This window comes from Suricata suricatta, chromosome 7, assembly GCF_006229205.1.
Source record: "Suricata suricatta isolate VVHF042 chromosome 7, meerkat_22Aug2017_6uvM2_HiC, whole genome shotgun sequence".
Taxonomy (NCBI): Eukaryota; Metazoa; Chordata; class Mammalia; order Carnivora; family Herpestidae; genus Suricata; species Suricata suricatta.
The window spans coordinates 144,868,627-144,883,220 of NC_043706.1; the positions used below are offsets into that span (position 1 = coordinate 144,868,627).

The window sequence follows — 14,594 nt, forward strand, 5'->3', positions numbered from 1 at the left end:
CTCAGCTGCCAAAACACAATCTGTCCCCGCGTCCTGCAGCCAGGCGCCCGCCCTCCCCCCTCGGCTCCCGCCGGGCTTCCGCGTGTCGCAGGCGTGGGTTTGGCAGCCCTGATGGAGCCCTTAATCCGCTTTCCCTCCAAGGGGACTCGCTGCAGCCGCCTGCTTTGTCCTCCAGCTCCTGGTGGCGGCTCTGACCGCAGGGCGCCGTGCCTCCACACTGGCTGCTCCGTCTACACCGGCTGCTTGGGCCCTGCTGGGTGTGCCGGTGGGCATGGCCACTGGAGTGGGCAGGGCAGGGTCGCAGGAGGAGGTCAGTGCTCCCCGTACCCCCACCAGCCCATCCTGAGCCTGCTCTGTTCAAGGGCACCTCTGCCAGACAGGCCGGAGGCCAGCCCGCAGAGGGTCTCCCTTGGGCAGCATTCTGGCGGACCGACCTCGCTGACGGGAGGCGCGCTGTGGGCAGCGGGGGGGCGGGGCTGGGGTGGCCGGGGCACGGGGTCCCAGCTGTCTGTCTGCAGGGCCTGAGGCTGCCTGTCTGCAGCTTTCACAGGACTCAGCGCCCCGGCTTCAGATGGGGGGGAGGGGACGTACGCAGTGATCTGGGTCCCTCGAGGGGACACACGTGGGCCCTCAGCCCGCCTCCCACGCCCCAAACAGACCATGTGTCCACTGTGTCCTCAAACGCCGGGGAGGGGCTGTGCCCTTTCTGACCAGCATCCCAGCAACCCTGCCACAGACCAGGGTCACTGTCCCCATTTAAGACACCAGCTTCTGGAGCTGGCTGCCCCACCAGACACGCACCCGAGACCGCTGGCCCCAGACGACCCCACTGCCTGTGACGTGGGCTGGAGACCCCAGGGACATGTGCCTGGAGGCCGGAGGCTGAAGATGTGCACTGAGGCCAGCACCCCTGTCGACAGAGTTGTCACCCTGGCTGGCGGTGGGTTACAGCCTTTGTTCACGCTCCATCCTGTCTCCGAGGACCGCACCAGACCCCTCCCCGGGCAGCGGACCCTGTGGGCTGACGCTTCAGACACCTTCCTGGGGCACCTGGGTCCCTCCTTCCCAATGTCCGCTGCTGGCATCTCCCTCCTGACGCGCCCGTGTGCTCCGTGGCCGCAGCCGGACCCGACAGAGGCCTGAGTGAACATTCCACAGGCCCCGAGGCCAGCGTCCCTCGCCGCCAAGGAGGCGGCTCCCAGGCAGGAGCGGCGAGGAGAGGGGCCTGCGCCAGCCGGCACGCGTGCCCCGCAGTGGGCGCCTGTGCCCGAGGAGACGCCGCGTGGCAGGGCTGCCCCTGCAGGTGCTGCCGGCGGAACCCAGTTCAGGGCTGCGTGGAGTGGCGTCCCGTGGCCCCGGGGGTGGGCGGTCAGGGCAGCCCCTCCCTGCGTGTCCAGAAGCGGCGCGTCTGTCCCCGTGTCCCACTCAGGCGGAGGCGCCCACGAAGCTGCATGCACCGCAAGCGCAGGGTCTCGTCAGATCCTGGCTCTGTCCCGCCTCAAGGGCTCTGCTCTTTCCGGGGGGGTCTGAGGGCAAGTCCTGCCCCCACCGCGTGGTGTGGCCCTCCCAGCAGCCACATTCTCTCTGTGGCCAAAGCCTAGCAACACATGGTCCATGTGACCTGTCTTCCAGTGCTGGAAAGCCAGCAGGCACCTGGCGGGAATGTGGACGGGGCGCCCATCTCTCCTCTGGGCCCCCCACCCCGAGGAAGCCCCAACATTGGCTGCAGACAGCTCCCCTTGGCCTCGTGCCGTGAGGCTGAGCCGCAGAGCCGGGGTCTGGGTGGGGGTGGTCTCTGCCTCCAGGGACGAGCTGTGTCCCCAGACAAGCTCCCTGTCCCCAAGCTGCAGGTTCCTCACCGATGAAACGGGGACAAAAATGGCATATGGCCCTTTATGTCGTTCTCGTCCTCAAAACACGGCAAAGCCTCCTCGCAGCACGCGTCCTGAGCCCAGACTCTCTATCTGGCCTCTGTCTAGCAGTCTGGTCCCCGTCCAGGCCCCCAGCTGCCCCGTGGGTTCCGCCTCCCGCTTAGCGCCTGCGGGCCTCGGCCTCCTGTACCTGACACCAGCCCCTCCAGCAAACCACAGTGTGGGCGTGGGCGGTGCCAGGGCCACGGGTGGCCAGACCACCGCCGGCCTGCTGAGCCCCGTGGCGGGGCCGAGAAATGACTGGACCCATGGGGCGTGTGGCCTGGGAATGTGAAGCTGGAACCGCAGCAGGTGAGGCGCACTGGGGGCCCGGGAGCCAGAGGCAGAGAGAGGGACCCGTAGGCCACGGGACAACGCCGGGCGGCTGGGTGGCTCAGAACCATCACGCGGGGCTCCCGTTCTGTGACCGAGCGTCGGCCAGCCGAGGACCTCTCTTCAAGGCCGTGTGGCCCTCACCCAGCCTGCCACTGGGCCAGGGGTCTGGATGCTTCGTGGCCTCCCTGCTGTCTGAGCCCTGCCTCCGAGTGGGGGAGAAAGCCGGTTGCCGGGAAATGTCGGGAAATGTCCAGAAACAACCGAGTTCGAGCCTATGATTGTGAGGTTCCCAGGGCTGGCGGTGACCCGTCCACACAGCTGGGGGCTCACAGTGGGCTCCAGGCCTGCTACTTACTGGTCATTGACTTTGAAAATCACCCCTGGGTTCGTTTGGCTGGTATGGGTATTCTAGTCCATTCGTCTTCGTTGCCATGTGGACGCCGTCCCCGTGGCATCCTCATGGCATCCCCGTGGCACCTGCGACCCACAGTTTACCGTTCAGGAGCCTCCGCAGACCTCCTGGATCATTCAGGCAGGTGCTCCAGTGGGAACTCCTTGGGTCAGACGGCGCTCTGGGTCCCGCAGCACATCCCCGTTCTGCGTGAGGCCGCCACCCCGGGCCCTCCCCCTCCTCGACGCCCCCTGTTTGAAGCTGCGGTTCTGTGTTTCTGAAGGACGCGGTCCTGTCTCACACTCAGGCATCCTGGTCAGCAGCGAGTCTCGGAGCCGTGTGACATGAGCATCTGTGTTTGGTGGCCCCTTCTCCTCTCAGGTTCAGTTTTAAACCGTTTGTAGGAACGCTTTCAGATCATGTGGATTAACATTTGCTGGGCATATGTGTTTAGGTGCCTTTTCCTGTTCTGATTCACAGAAGTGATTATTTTTAGCGAGCTGTCTCCCTCTCGCCGGCTTCCCCGTTTGCACCTCGGGTCGTCCTCGGACGTCAGAAATCAGTGCTGGCAGAGACCTTTCCTTTTAACGGAGTCGGATTTACGCATCTTGTTTGGGGAGGTCATGTTTCTGTATATGTTAAAATAAGTTCTCCTCCGGTGATCATAAAGATAGTTTCCTGGTTTTACTTCCAAAACCTTAATGTTTTCCTACCTGCTTTTACGACTTTAGTCCACCAGGAACTTACGTACGAGTTAAGTTCCTGTATCACAGCTGACTTTCCCAGCACATTTTTCATCGTAAAGCAAACACACTGTAACACGGGTCCTGGAAGGATTTGCGTGCCTTGCAGACACCTCCAATACCCTGTGGGCCCTCACCACTGTCTCTACCCAAAACCGTGTCCTCATGCCCCACATAAAGTGTCCCCAGTGATCACTGACCCCCGCCTCTCGTCGACCTTCCGTCCCTGTGACCTCGCTGCCCCGGCGCCTCGTGCGCACCACCGGCATGCAGCGCCCGCCCTCTGTCTACTGTGGTGAGCGTCACGATTCCCGGGGGCACCTGCGCGTCCCGTTTTCATTCCCTTTTGTGGCTGAAGAATATTCTCAGTGTGTAGCAGCCATGTATCGATGGCCTGTTGATGTGAATAAGGCTGCTGGGAACGCGCGTGTGCCATCGTCCGTGTGAGTTCTTGCCGTCGGTGGTTTTGGGCACACACCGAGCACTGGCTGTGCAGGAAGGCGGGGTTTAATTCGAGGAACGATAGGCTGTTTTCTGGTTTTCCGCGGCAGCCGCGCCATCGTCCATGCCCGCCCACGGCGCACGGCGGTCCAGTTAGTCCACATCCTCACCAGCGCTTGTTCTTTGCTTTAACATTTTTTTCTTATAGCCGTTCTGGCAGGTGTGGGGCAGTACCTCATTGTGGTTTTGATTTGCGTTTTCCTGATGACTAATGACGATGAGCGTTTCTCACGTGCTTATTTTGTGTGTCTTCTTTGGAGAAATGCCTAGTCGAGTCCTCTGCCCATTTAAAAAATTTTGTTTTTTGTTGAGTTGTAAGAGTTCTTTATATATCCTGGATATTAATCCCTCCTCAGACAAGGGATTTGTAAATATTTTCTTCCATTTTGTAGGCTCTTTGCTTTCTTGGTAGTGTCCTTTGATGCACACAAGGGATTACTCTGATGCAATTTGTTTGTTTCTCCTTTTATTGTCTGTGCTTTTGGTGTCTTATCAACGTTACTTTTTTTAATGTTTATTTTTGAAAGAGCACAAGTCAGGGGGACGCTCAACTGACTGAGCCATCCGGACGCCCCTCAACGTGACTTTCTAGTGCTTCCTTTTCCTCACTTGTCAGCAGGGCTCTGCCACGGGTCCGCAGTCGGGAAGCCACACTCCTGTCCCTGGGCTCTGTTCTGTCCATGTGCCCGTCCCTCACACTTCCTAAGGTTTGCTCTGCTGACATGTAGGGTCAACTTCTCAGACTCTGTAAAAAATCTTTCAGGAATTCTGATTGGGACAGCATTTAACTCCTACGTCCGTAAGGGGCAGAATCGCCATATTTGCAGAATGAGTCCTCCGGTCTGTGAGCGCCGTCCTGCCCTCTCCAGCGCCTGGACGTCACCCCCTAGTACCCCACGTCTTCCTCTTTTTTCTTTTTAACTTCTTTTCTTTTAAAATCTACCTTGACATTTTAACATGCATATCTTACTATAATTTTGTTTTTAATCGTTCAGAATCTGCTTGGTATTACTATCCTTCCAAACAGGAACAAGACTTAATGTTTTAACTACCTGTATTTCAACATGAAATACTTATTGATTTAAAATTTTTTAATGTTTATTTGAGAGAGAGAGAGAGAGAGAGAGAGCGAGCTAGTGTGGGAAGAGAGAGAGAAGGAGACACAGAATCGGAAGCAGGCTCCAGGCTCCGAGCTGTCAGCAGAGAGCCCTACACGGGGCTTGAACCCACGAACTGTGAGATCATGACCTGAGCTGAAGTCGGAAGCTTAATGGACGGAGCCACCCGGGCCCCTAGTTATTGATTTTTTTTTTACATTTGATATTTCAAGCTTTGGGCACATGTGTCCGTATTCACCACTGTCCTGATATCACCTGCATTTATTAGCTTTTGCTTTTCTTCTTACTAAATGCTCATTTGACAATCCTTTTGGGAGATCTGGAAGTAGAAAATACCCTTTGCCTCTTTACTTCTGAAAATCTTTGTTTCCGCTCACTCTCAGGTGACACTGGGTGGGCACAGCGCTGCGTCTCACGGTCACTCCCTCCCCACTGTGGGGACGTCACTCTTGTGTCCCAGAGCCGTCACGGCAGAGGAGGTGCGTGCCCAGGCTCTAAGCCCATCTTCCTGCTCCGGGCCGCGATCTCCTTCCGTGGGCCGCACCGAGTCCCCTGTGCGTCCGCAGGCTCCCTTCCTTCGGGGCACGAACGTCCCGCTGGCCTGAAGCTGCTCTGTAATTTGTGAAAATCCTCCGCTCTCCATTTTTCAGGGGACTCTTTGTCACCATTAAGACACACACTGGAGCCTCTCACTTGCTCCTCGCTGCCTGTGAACTGTGCCTCTAATAATTGTTTGCAATGGGAAGGAAAGCTGTCCCGTGGCCGTGGCCCGTGGCCCAGAGCCCGTGGCCCGCGGCGCCGTCTTCCGAAGCACAGAAGCACTCATGTTCTGCCTGACGTTTATTCCATCCACTGAGTTCTTAAAAATGTCAGTGGCTGCAGTTTTAGTTCTGAGACTGCCAACTGGTGCTTCTTCATATCCACCCGCTTTTTAAAAATTCCATCTGTTTTCATTCAATAATTCTGTGCGTCTTCCTCATTTCTTTCTTTTTTTTTTTAATTGTTTATTTTATTTTAGAGAGACAGAGAGAGAGTAAGAAGGGAGGGGCAGAGAGAGAGGGAGACACAGAATGTGAAGCAGGCCCCAGGCTCTGAGCTGTCAGCCCCGAGCCCGACGCGGGGCTCGAACCCATGACCATGAGATCATGACCTGAGCCAAAGCTGGACGCTTAACCGACTGAGCCCCCCAGGCGCCCCTAGATATTTTTTTAAATGTTTGTTTGTTTGTTTATGTTAGAGACCGAGAAACAGACAGAGAGAGAGGGGGAAAGAGAGAATCCCAAGTAGGTTCCGTGCTGTCGGCGGAACTAGCGGCAACTCAGACAGTGAGATCATGACCTGAACCGAAACCAAGAGCCAGACACTCAAGAGAGGGAGCCCCCAGGCGCCCCCGCTCTGCGGTCTCTGTCGGAGCCGCCCCCCCAGGAGCTCACCTGAGGGAGCCCTGCTCGCCCACCCTGCTGGCCTCCGGAGGGCCTCCGCACGTCCCAGGGAACCTGGAGGCAAGGGTTACGAGGAACAGAATCTCTCCCGTGGCTGCCGGAGCCCTGGTGGCCGCGGTTCCTGGAACGTGGCTGCCCGCTTCCTGAAGGCTCGGCCGGGCCCGGGCGCGGACACCTTGGGCCGTTTCAGTTCCGTGGCCTCACAGCCACTTTGTGCGCATGTCCTGACCACGGAACCAAGCATGTTTGTCACCTGCGCCCTGGGACTCAGAGCGGCTTTTTGTGGCGAGGCCGGCATGTGCCAGGGTCTTCCAGCCCCAGGGCCTCGGCAGCGGGACCAAATCTGTCTAGGGCCTCTCGTCCCCAGTGAGACACCGTCCCTCTCTTGTGCCTCCAAGGTAGACATTTCTGGAAGGGAGAGAATTCCTGGCCTTCTCTGTCCACTTGTTTCTCTCCTCAGTGGGTCCTCAGTCACTCGGGCCATAAAACGCGTCTCCTTGGGGATCTTTAGGCTGCTCGGTTCTTTTGTTCCCGAGAAGCTATTCCATCCTGTGAGGCTGTGATGTCAGTAAGTGTGTGTTTGGTCTCAGTGAGGAGAGGGACCACTGTGTCCTTTGTTGTGTTAACGAGGTGACTTTTGGAAAGCCCCAAGGGTGGGGCGGGTTGTTGGGGGGGGGGGACAATCACATGATTACAGGTTGGAACTTTCTGTCCTGCCCCTGACCTCCGCCGGGAGGGGTGGGGCTGGAGGTTGGGTTCAGTCACCAGTGGCCACTGCTGTCCTCGCCCTGAACGGCCCAGCTTCCCGGATGGGGACACGCGGGGGTTTGGGGAGAGCGACGCACGTGGAGAAAGGGCATGGAAGGTCCGCACCCTTCCCCACACCTGCCCTGCGCCGGTCTTTCCCGTCTGGCCGTTCCTGAGTCCGGTTCTTTCATGATAAACTGGCGGCTCCTCTGAGCTCCGGGAGCCGCTCTAGCAAATTAACTGAACCCAACCCAAGAAGGCCCGGGAATCTCCAGTCTATGGCGGGGGGTGGGGGGGCGGGGTCGGGAGCACAGATGACGCTCCGGACCGCAGACCGGCATCTGAAGTGGGGGACAGTCTTCCGGCACCGAGCCCCTCACCTCTGGGGTCTGACCAGGTACCTGGGGTCAGAACTCAGGTGACTCGGTGGACAGCCCCACGAAGCTGGTGTCCAGGGATGTCCCCACACTGGCACGGCGAGCTGAGCCTAAATGCATGGCTTTCCGGTCAAGGAGGCCACGGGGTGGGTTACGGGGGTTCTGAAACTCAGTCCTCTTCCTTCCAAGTATCCCCATTGCGACACCATTCTACCGTTACACACTCATTCCTGTCACTTGCACATCATGTGTCTGAGGTCACTCTCGAGGTGCAGGTGGACCAGACTGCCCCTTGGGTGTGAGTGCCCCGTCCCCACACACGGGCCTGTGGGGGCCACGCTGCGGGGTGAGGAGCCCGGCCGCCGCCCCACGAGGTTCCTCTGAATTGGGATGTGCTGTACCCACAAAACACACCCAGATTTTGAAGACATATGTGAAAAAAGACACTAAAATGTCTCATAAGTAGTCATGTTGTGTTGATTGCATGTTGAAATGGCAGAGTTTCAGATGCGCTGGTTTAATGAAGTGCTGGCTGCGGTGGGGTCCCTGCTCCCTTCTGTGTCTGCTGGTCCAGGGCTCTGGGAAGACAGGCCAGGGACGGGTTGGAGACACCCCGGACACAGGTGTCGCTGAGCCTGGGGGTCATGGGGAGGGGCTCCTGGGAACACGGGGCGCCTGAGCAGGGGCTGGGCAGGGTCCCGAGCCGCCGGCGGTCAGACAGGCGGGGGCCCCTCACTCTGCCGCCGGCCCCGCCCCCTTCGGCTGCATGAAGGCCTCACACCGTTAACTCTGATTTTGCTCTGGTCTTTCATGGTGCACTGGCCGTGAGGTGCGGGCTCCTCCCGTTTCCAGGGTCAGGGAGCCGCGCCTTCTGTCAGCGAGAGGCCGAGCTCATTAGGGACCCAGGAGAGCATTTCCTGCAGAGAGTTAATCCCAGGGCCTCTGGCCCTGTTATGATTACTCACTGGATGGTTGAAAGGCCCGGAGTGAAAGGCGCGGCGGAACCTTTGCCCCCGGGAACAAAGGCGAGAGATCAGCTCCGTGTTATCAGCCAGCACTGTCGGGGGACAGAAGGGCTTGACCTGTGGAAGCCTTCGTTAGCGCCTCCAAAGGCAATCAAAGGTCACCCTTGCCCAAGGTTTTGTCTCAAGTCCCCAGATGGTAGCACTAAATTACCTTTAAAAACGGCCTCAAAGGACCGGAGACGAAGCATGGATTAGTGTCCTAATCGAACAGCAGAGGGTGAGGTCTGGGGACGGTCAGGGAGCATTGTCTTGGGCCGTCCCTGGCATTCGGCCGGGGGCCGAGGTGGCTTCGTGCCTCTGGACACGGGCCCTTTGATGGCTTTGGGGGCGTTCTCACAGGGCTGTGCCCCTTTACTTGGCTGGACAACGGGATTTGTCGAGAGGGAAGTAAGTGACATCTTGGGCTCAGCTGGTGGGCACTGGGCTCTGGTGGTGGCGAGGGGGTGGGGCCTGAGTCTGTGGGTGGCCAAGACCCCCGGATGCTGGCTGGTGTCTTTGCCGGCCGCCCATAGTCAGGCCACCTCGCTGTCTGCTTAGGCGGCCGGTGGGAGGAAGGCACCCCCACGGAGGGGGCTCAAGCAGAGTCTCCCACGATCCCTCTGCCCGCAGGGCCTCAGCCCCTTCTCTGTGCAGTGGGGCCTCCGGGGCTGCTCCCGAGTGGCTGGCTTGCCGTGCAAGAGGCGGTGGTCCAGGTGGGACCGGTCTGGAGGGACCAGGGGTGGCCGCGTGGGAGACGGTGGGGCCGTGTCCTGCAGTCCCTCGCAAGCAGCCCCCGGGCTCAGAGTCCTGCCCGCCCGCACTCCCGCATGTCCGCGGAGCCCTCTGCAGGCACAGCCCCCGGGACGCAGGAGGCCACAGCGGTCCCCACAGCCCTCCCTCACCTCCAGATTGAGGTGTGACGGGCACACCTCCTGCCCTGGGGGCCGTCATCGTGCATGAGCTCCCTGTCCCACGTGTCCCCCGCCTCGTCCTGCACCACCCACCGTGGACCCCGCTCCCCACACAGGGGCCGCAGCTCCCTCCTGGCCTCCCCCTCCTCCCGCTTGATAACCCCATGGGCAGCTTGTGCCCTAAGGCACCCGGGAGGCTGGCGGCTCGGCCTGCCTGCCTGGAAGTGACACCCGACCACAGAACTCGGCTCCGTTCTGGGCATCCCAGCTCTGGGATGCGGACACTGTGTTCTGAACCCGGGCCCGGTGCTCCCAGGCTTCGGTCCTGGGCCCCTCTCTCCTCCCGGAGCTGGCCTGGGTGTGCGGTGGTGCAGGACACGCACGGACCGAGGCCCACGGACACCGTCTGCGGACTGGCTGCTGCTGATGTCGTTGACCCCAATTACGGCCAAACCTGAGGATTGGGCGTGGATTTTAATTTTTTTCACTAACTGGGGAGAGAGTGCGGATTTCCCTGAGACAGACCCGTCCCCAGGGACGAGTGCACTGTGAGGCGACTACTGGGGACGGAATCACAGCTGCACCTACCGACCAGAGCAAGGCCGTGACTTGACTTTGCCAGCATCATGCGTGAACCAAACACGGAGTCCTGTTCTCCAACATGAGCTTTATTTGGGGATTTGTGTCTTGGAAATGGTTGTTGGGACCCCGTGTCCTGACCGGCCCCGCGGGCAGCTCCGGCCTGTCTGGGATGTGGGGTGGTTGGCAGACCCTGGGGAGCCGGGCCTGCGCCGCTGATGGCCCCAAGCCTCGCGAGCCTGTGCGCCTGTGCGTCCCTGACCCTCTTATGCCGCAGGCAGCGGGCTCCGCGGGACACCGTGGGGGTGTGTGTCGACTCTGTTTTCCAGGGAGGGACTTAACAATTCCGTTTCCTCCTTTGAGGACTCTGAGCTGTGCATCAGCAGATCACACTCAGTTATGTTCCGGCGTGAGTTCTGCAAAGCACAGACCCGTCGGTGCATGGGAGCCGCCGGCGCCGTGCGGAGGGCGGGGAGTGTGTTCAGGCACCGCAGCCGAGCAGACCCGCCGTGGAGTGCGGCATCCTTTGTGCACCTGCTACTGGAAGTCCCCAAGAGGCAGCCGTTTGTGTGACTCTTCATAAGGAACAGGAGTCACATGAGTGCACACCACCTTCCGGAACATAATGAAATAGTAAGATCCTGTAACCTTTTTTTTTTTTAATGTTTACTTATTTTTGAGAGTGTGAGCAAGGGAGGGGCAGAGGGAGGGGAAGACACAGAATCCGAAGCAGCTCCAGGCTCCGAGCTGTCAGCCCGGAGCCCAATGAGGGGCTCACATCCACAAGCCGTGAGATCATGATCTGAGTCAAAGTTGGATGCTCAACCGACTGAGCCACCCAGGCGCCCCAGATCCTATCAACTTAAAAATGTCTGAGGATGCAGGGCAAACGTTTTGTACAAAAGCATCAGTGGGAGGTAAATCATGGCCAGTTTTCCACCGAGAATCCAGGAACTAATTTTACAGCCGGCCTCGCGGTGCACGGGCTTGGTGTGTTCTTTAGCCTCCGCTGTTCGGCCCTGTTTCTGCTGCAAGAATTAAATGGGGAGGGCAGGTCCAACATGGCACCCAAGGGAGGGGGCATCGATGTGCAAGGTCCCGTTTACCGAAATTCCTTTCCTAGCCTCAGTGGGAAGTGGGTGGTCCGAGCTGTGGCCCTAGCTGGTGGTCCAAGCCGTGGCCCAGGCGGTGGCCGTGTGCTCTTCCTTCACCACAGAGCTCCTGTTTTCACCCGGAAGGAGACAAAAGTTACCTCTTGGTTTGTCCATTGCTGCCATAGAGTAAAATGTTTTAAGGTTTTTGGAAGAAAGGTGTTTTGCAAATCCTCAAATAACTATTCTTAGGCTGAAACTACTAGAATTCGTTTCTCCTTGAACTCACTGATTATCACTAACTTGAAAACGAAGTTTCTCAGACACTTGATCCCATTTCCTGATTCAGAGCTGGTCTCAGAAGCCAGGGACCTGGATTTTGTTCCAACAACAGCTCTGTAAACAGTAAACACCTAAGGAAAATGGGACGTTCGGGGAATGAAACAAATTTATTTCAAGATCGGATTTGCTCAGAAGCAGTGAGCACTCTTCGTGCTGGTCCTGGGTGGCCGGGCCCTGGGGCTCCAGGCCCTCCCGGGCTGCGCTTCCGAGCGGCCAGAGACGCGCTGCTGACAGCCTTACATCCAACCACAAGGCTCTGGGGGCTTCGGGTCAGAACCTCTGAGGGCGCAGACACTCACTTATCTTGCTGGGTCCGTGGCGGAAGGAGGGACGCTGGTCCTGGTGTCCTTGGTGGCATGTTCAGGGCACGATCCGTGGTGTCCTGTTCCCCTCACCTGCTGTCATCTGTGGCCGTTACAGGAGAGCGGCCGGCTGGCCCCTCGCCCGTGCAGCCCCCGTCACGGAGCATGGCGGAGCGGCGTGCTTGGTTCAGGCCCTGCTCCCTCTCCCCGCCGCCGCCCACCCCCTGGAGTTGTCTCCTGACCTTGCTGTCTGATGTGGCCTGAGTGACAAGCATGAAGAGCGCAGACCTCGACGACACGTAGGAGTTCTGAAACTTTCTCCTGTCCTCTGGTGGACGACTGCCGGGGTCACACAGGCCGAGGGGCCGGGGGCAGAGGGCCAGCGTCAGCACTTCCCCGGCTTCTGTCCAGGACGAGTGTCTGCCGCCGGCCGGCCCCCTGCACCGGCGCTGGCCTCCCTCCCGCCTCGGCCGGGCCGCCACATCGGGGCCCGTCTCGTCTCACGACGGCAGCAGAGAACGGAGGGGGCGCGGCCTCAGGAAGCTGGGCTCCGCTGACAAGCGAGTGGGCCCCAGCCGCACCAGAGTTGCCTTTCCTTTCTCTGGCCAAGTCCACGTCCATCTGCGTCTCCACGGGAAGCGTGCTCCCCGCCATGGGCAGGAACTCTCTCCTGCGCGGTGGCGCACCGGCGACGCCATCGTGGCCGGAAGCTCGATCGCGATCGCGTGGCTGCGTCAGAGGAGAGGTGCCGGCACTCAGAGCGGGGGCCCCTCCTTACTCTCCCCTCCACGGACGCCTGTGGTGCTCTCCTTGGCATCGCTCCAGGCCTCCGTGACCCCGGGTTGGGTCTGGGGGAATGTGGGCAGAGTGACGGAGCCCAAGCTGGGCCTGGACCCTCGATTCCTTCGCTCCCTGGGCCGGCTCTGACCTGCGGCCAGGTGTGTACAGGGGGACCCCCGTGCCAGCGTCCTTCAGTGGAAGGGGCCTGGGGCGTTGAGTGACCGTGGGGAGCAGAGCCTCTGTCCCCGCTGTCACCGTGGCCCAGCAGGATGTGGGCGCGGCAAGGCTCTGAGGGGCCGGGTCCCCAACACGCGGTGGGCCCGTCCAGACCCAAACGGAGGAAATGTAATTTCATGTAATCCTCATGATTGTGCAAACTGCATGTCATTCATTCCATTCTGCAAATGCCAAGGAGACCAGAAGCTTCCGTATCCGAGGGGAGGAGACGTAGCTGGGGAGGGTTCCCCAGGACGGCAGGGCTCCACCCGGGAGAGGGGCCATCTCTTGTAGTCCCGTGGGGCCCTCTGCCCATCCGGTCTGAGGCTTTCAGCAACAGGGTGCCCCCTTTGGTATAAAATCCCCTGCTTCTCCTACTCGGCATCAGCGGGGGACGGGCCAGCCCACCACCCCCAGGTGACCTGTGCCCCCCAAGAAGGACCCTCAACGTGTCTCACCAGGGACCAAGATGAGGGAGCTGTTCTTGCTCTGGTCTGAATTCAAAGAGGTTCTGTTCAGGAGAAGGCCGCTCGCCCAGGGTCTGGGGCCCCAGCACGTCCGCGGCCGAGCCCACCCCTTCCCGGGAGCCACCCCTCAGCCGCCACGGTCACGGTCACCACACATGGGCGGTGACCCCCAGCGGAGCCCTTCCAGCAGTCCCCGGGGGGCAACATGAAGCTGGAGGAGGTTTCAGATCCAGGCTGCCGCCCGGCCTGAGGCTCTGTAGCAGGGCTGGGGTGCGGGGAGGCCGGGGAGCAGGCCTGAGCTGGGCAGACCGGTGTCCCGGATCGGGGGGCCCTCCTGGGCCGAGCCTCAGGCTGCAGGAGCGCGGGGGAGGGTCGCTGAGTCGGAGCGCTGGGGGCAGAGCCTGGAAGGGGCTGCGGGACGCATGCATCAGGCCCCCCCACCTTTCACCCCAGGCTCCTGGGGCTTGTTCGTCTGGTGTGCCTCCGCCCCTGCCCCCTTCCTAATTTGTTCAGAGATTGTCCCCCCCCCCCCCCCGGTATCGTAGACCCCCCCCTCCAATCCTGGTGCGCGTCAGGATCACAGAAGTTTCCCCCGTCTGCTTCCGGGAGCTGATTTAAGTAACTTGACCACGTGAGGCTCTGGCATCGGTGGCACATGTTTGGTGTGGACACCGGTGCTTTAAAAATGTCACCGTGGCTCTCCTGTGGAGCCAGGGGTACGGCCGGTGGACGGCCAGGGGCCTGGTGCTCAGGACGTGGGGTTTGGGCTTCCACAGCTGCTTGAGTACCCCAGGAGGAGACGGCTGCTCTCTGGTCCCCAGGACTCGGCTGAGCAGGGGCCCCTGTCAGGCCGTGTCCCCAGGGCACCTGCCTGGGCTGCTTGATGCCCCGGGGCCACAGGGCGCTCTGCCCCTGCCCCGCCGCAGCTCCGGGGCGTCCCTCCTGCCGGCATTCCCCCACGCCCTTCGCCCTGAGAAAAGATGGGGGGCAGCCTCTACCAGTCCCGTTGGGTCTCACGTGGCCCCCACCCCCTCCAGCCTGCACCTGACGTGGGGGAGGTTCACAGGCAGGGGAGGGGGAGGGTGTCCCAGAGTGGGTGGGGAGTCGGCCGGGCGGCCAGTGGCGTTTCCACAAGGATCTGGAAATCTGGGTTTCGGTGTGAAATCTGATTTTAACATGAACTTTTTTAAAAAAGGGAAACAGAGACCAAGTAAAACACATCTACAGGCCAGGTTAGGGTCGTTGGCCCCCGTCGGCAACTTGGTCTTACCCACCTCCCTCTGGCCTCTGCGTGAGTTCAGCACTCACTGTGCAGCAGGCACTGCTGTTGGCTCTTG

General features: G+C 60.1%; 1 protein-coding gene and 1 long non-coding RNA gene across 3 annotated transcripts in view; both read left to right on the plus strand.

Annotated features, from left to right (window-relative positions):
* LOC115296253 overlaps nt 1–14,594 on the plus strand; it is a 50,656-nt gene that overhangs the window by 9,665 nt on the left and 26,397 nt on the right. The gene's annotated exons all lie outside the window — the stretch shown is intronic.
* LOC115296251 overlaps nt 1–14,594 on the plus strand; it is a 31,103-nt gene that overhangs the window by 1,767 nt on the left and 14,742 nt on the right. For both annotated transcript variants that reach the window (XM_029944721.1, XM_029944720.1), the window contains exon 3: nt 176–310. In XM_029944721.1, the coding sequence (XP_029800581.1) occupies nt 176–310 (135 nt within the window). The remainder of the gene's footprint in view (nt 1–175; nt 311–14,594) is intronic.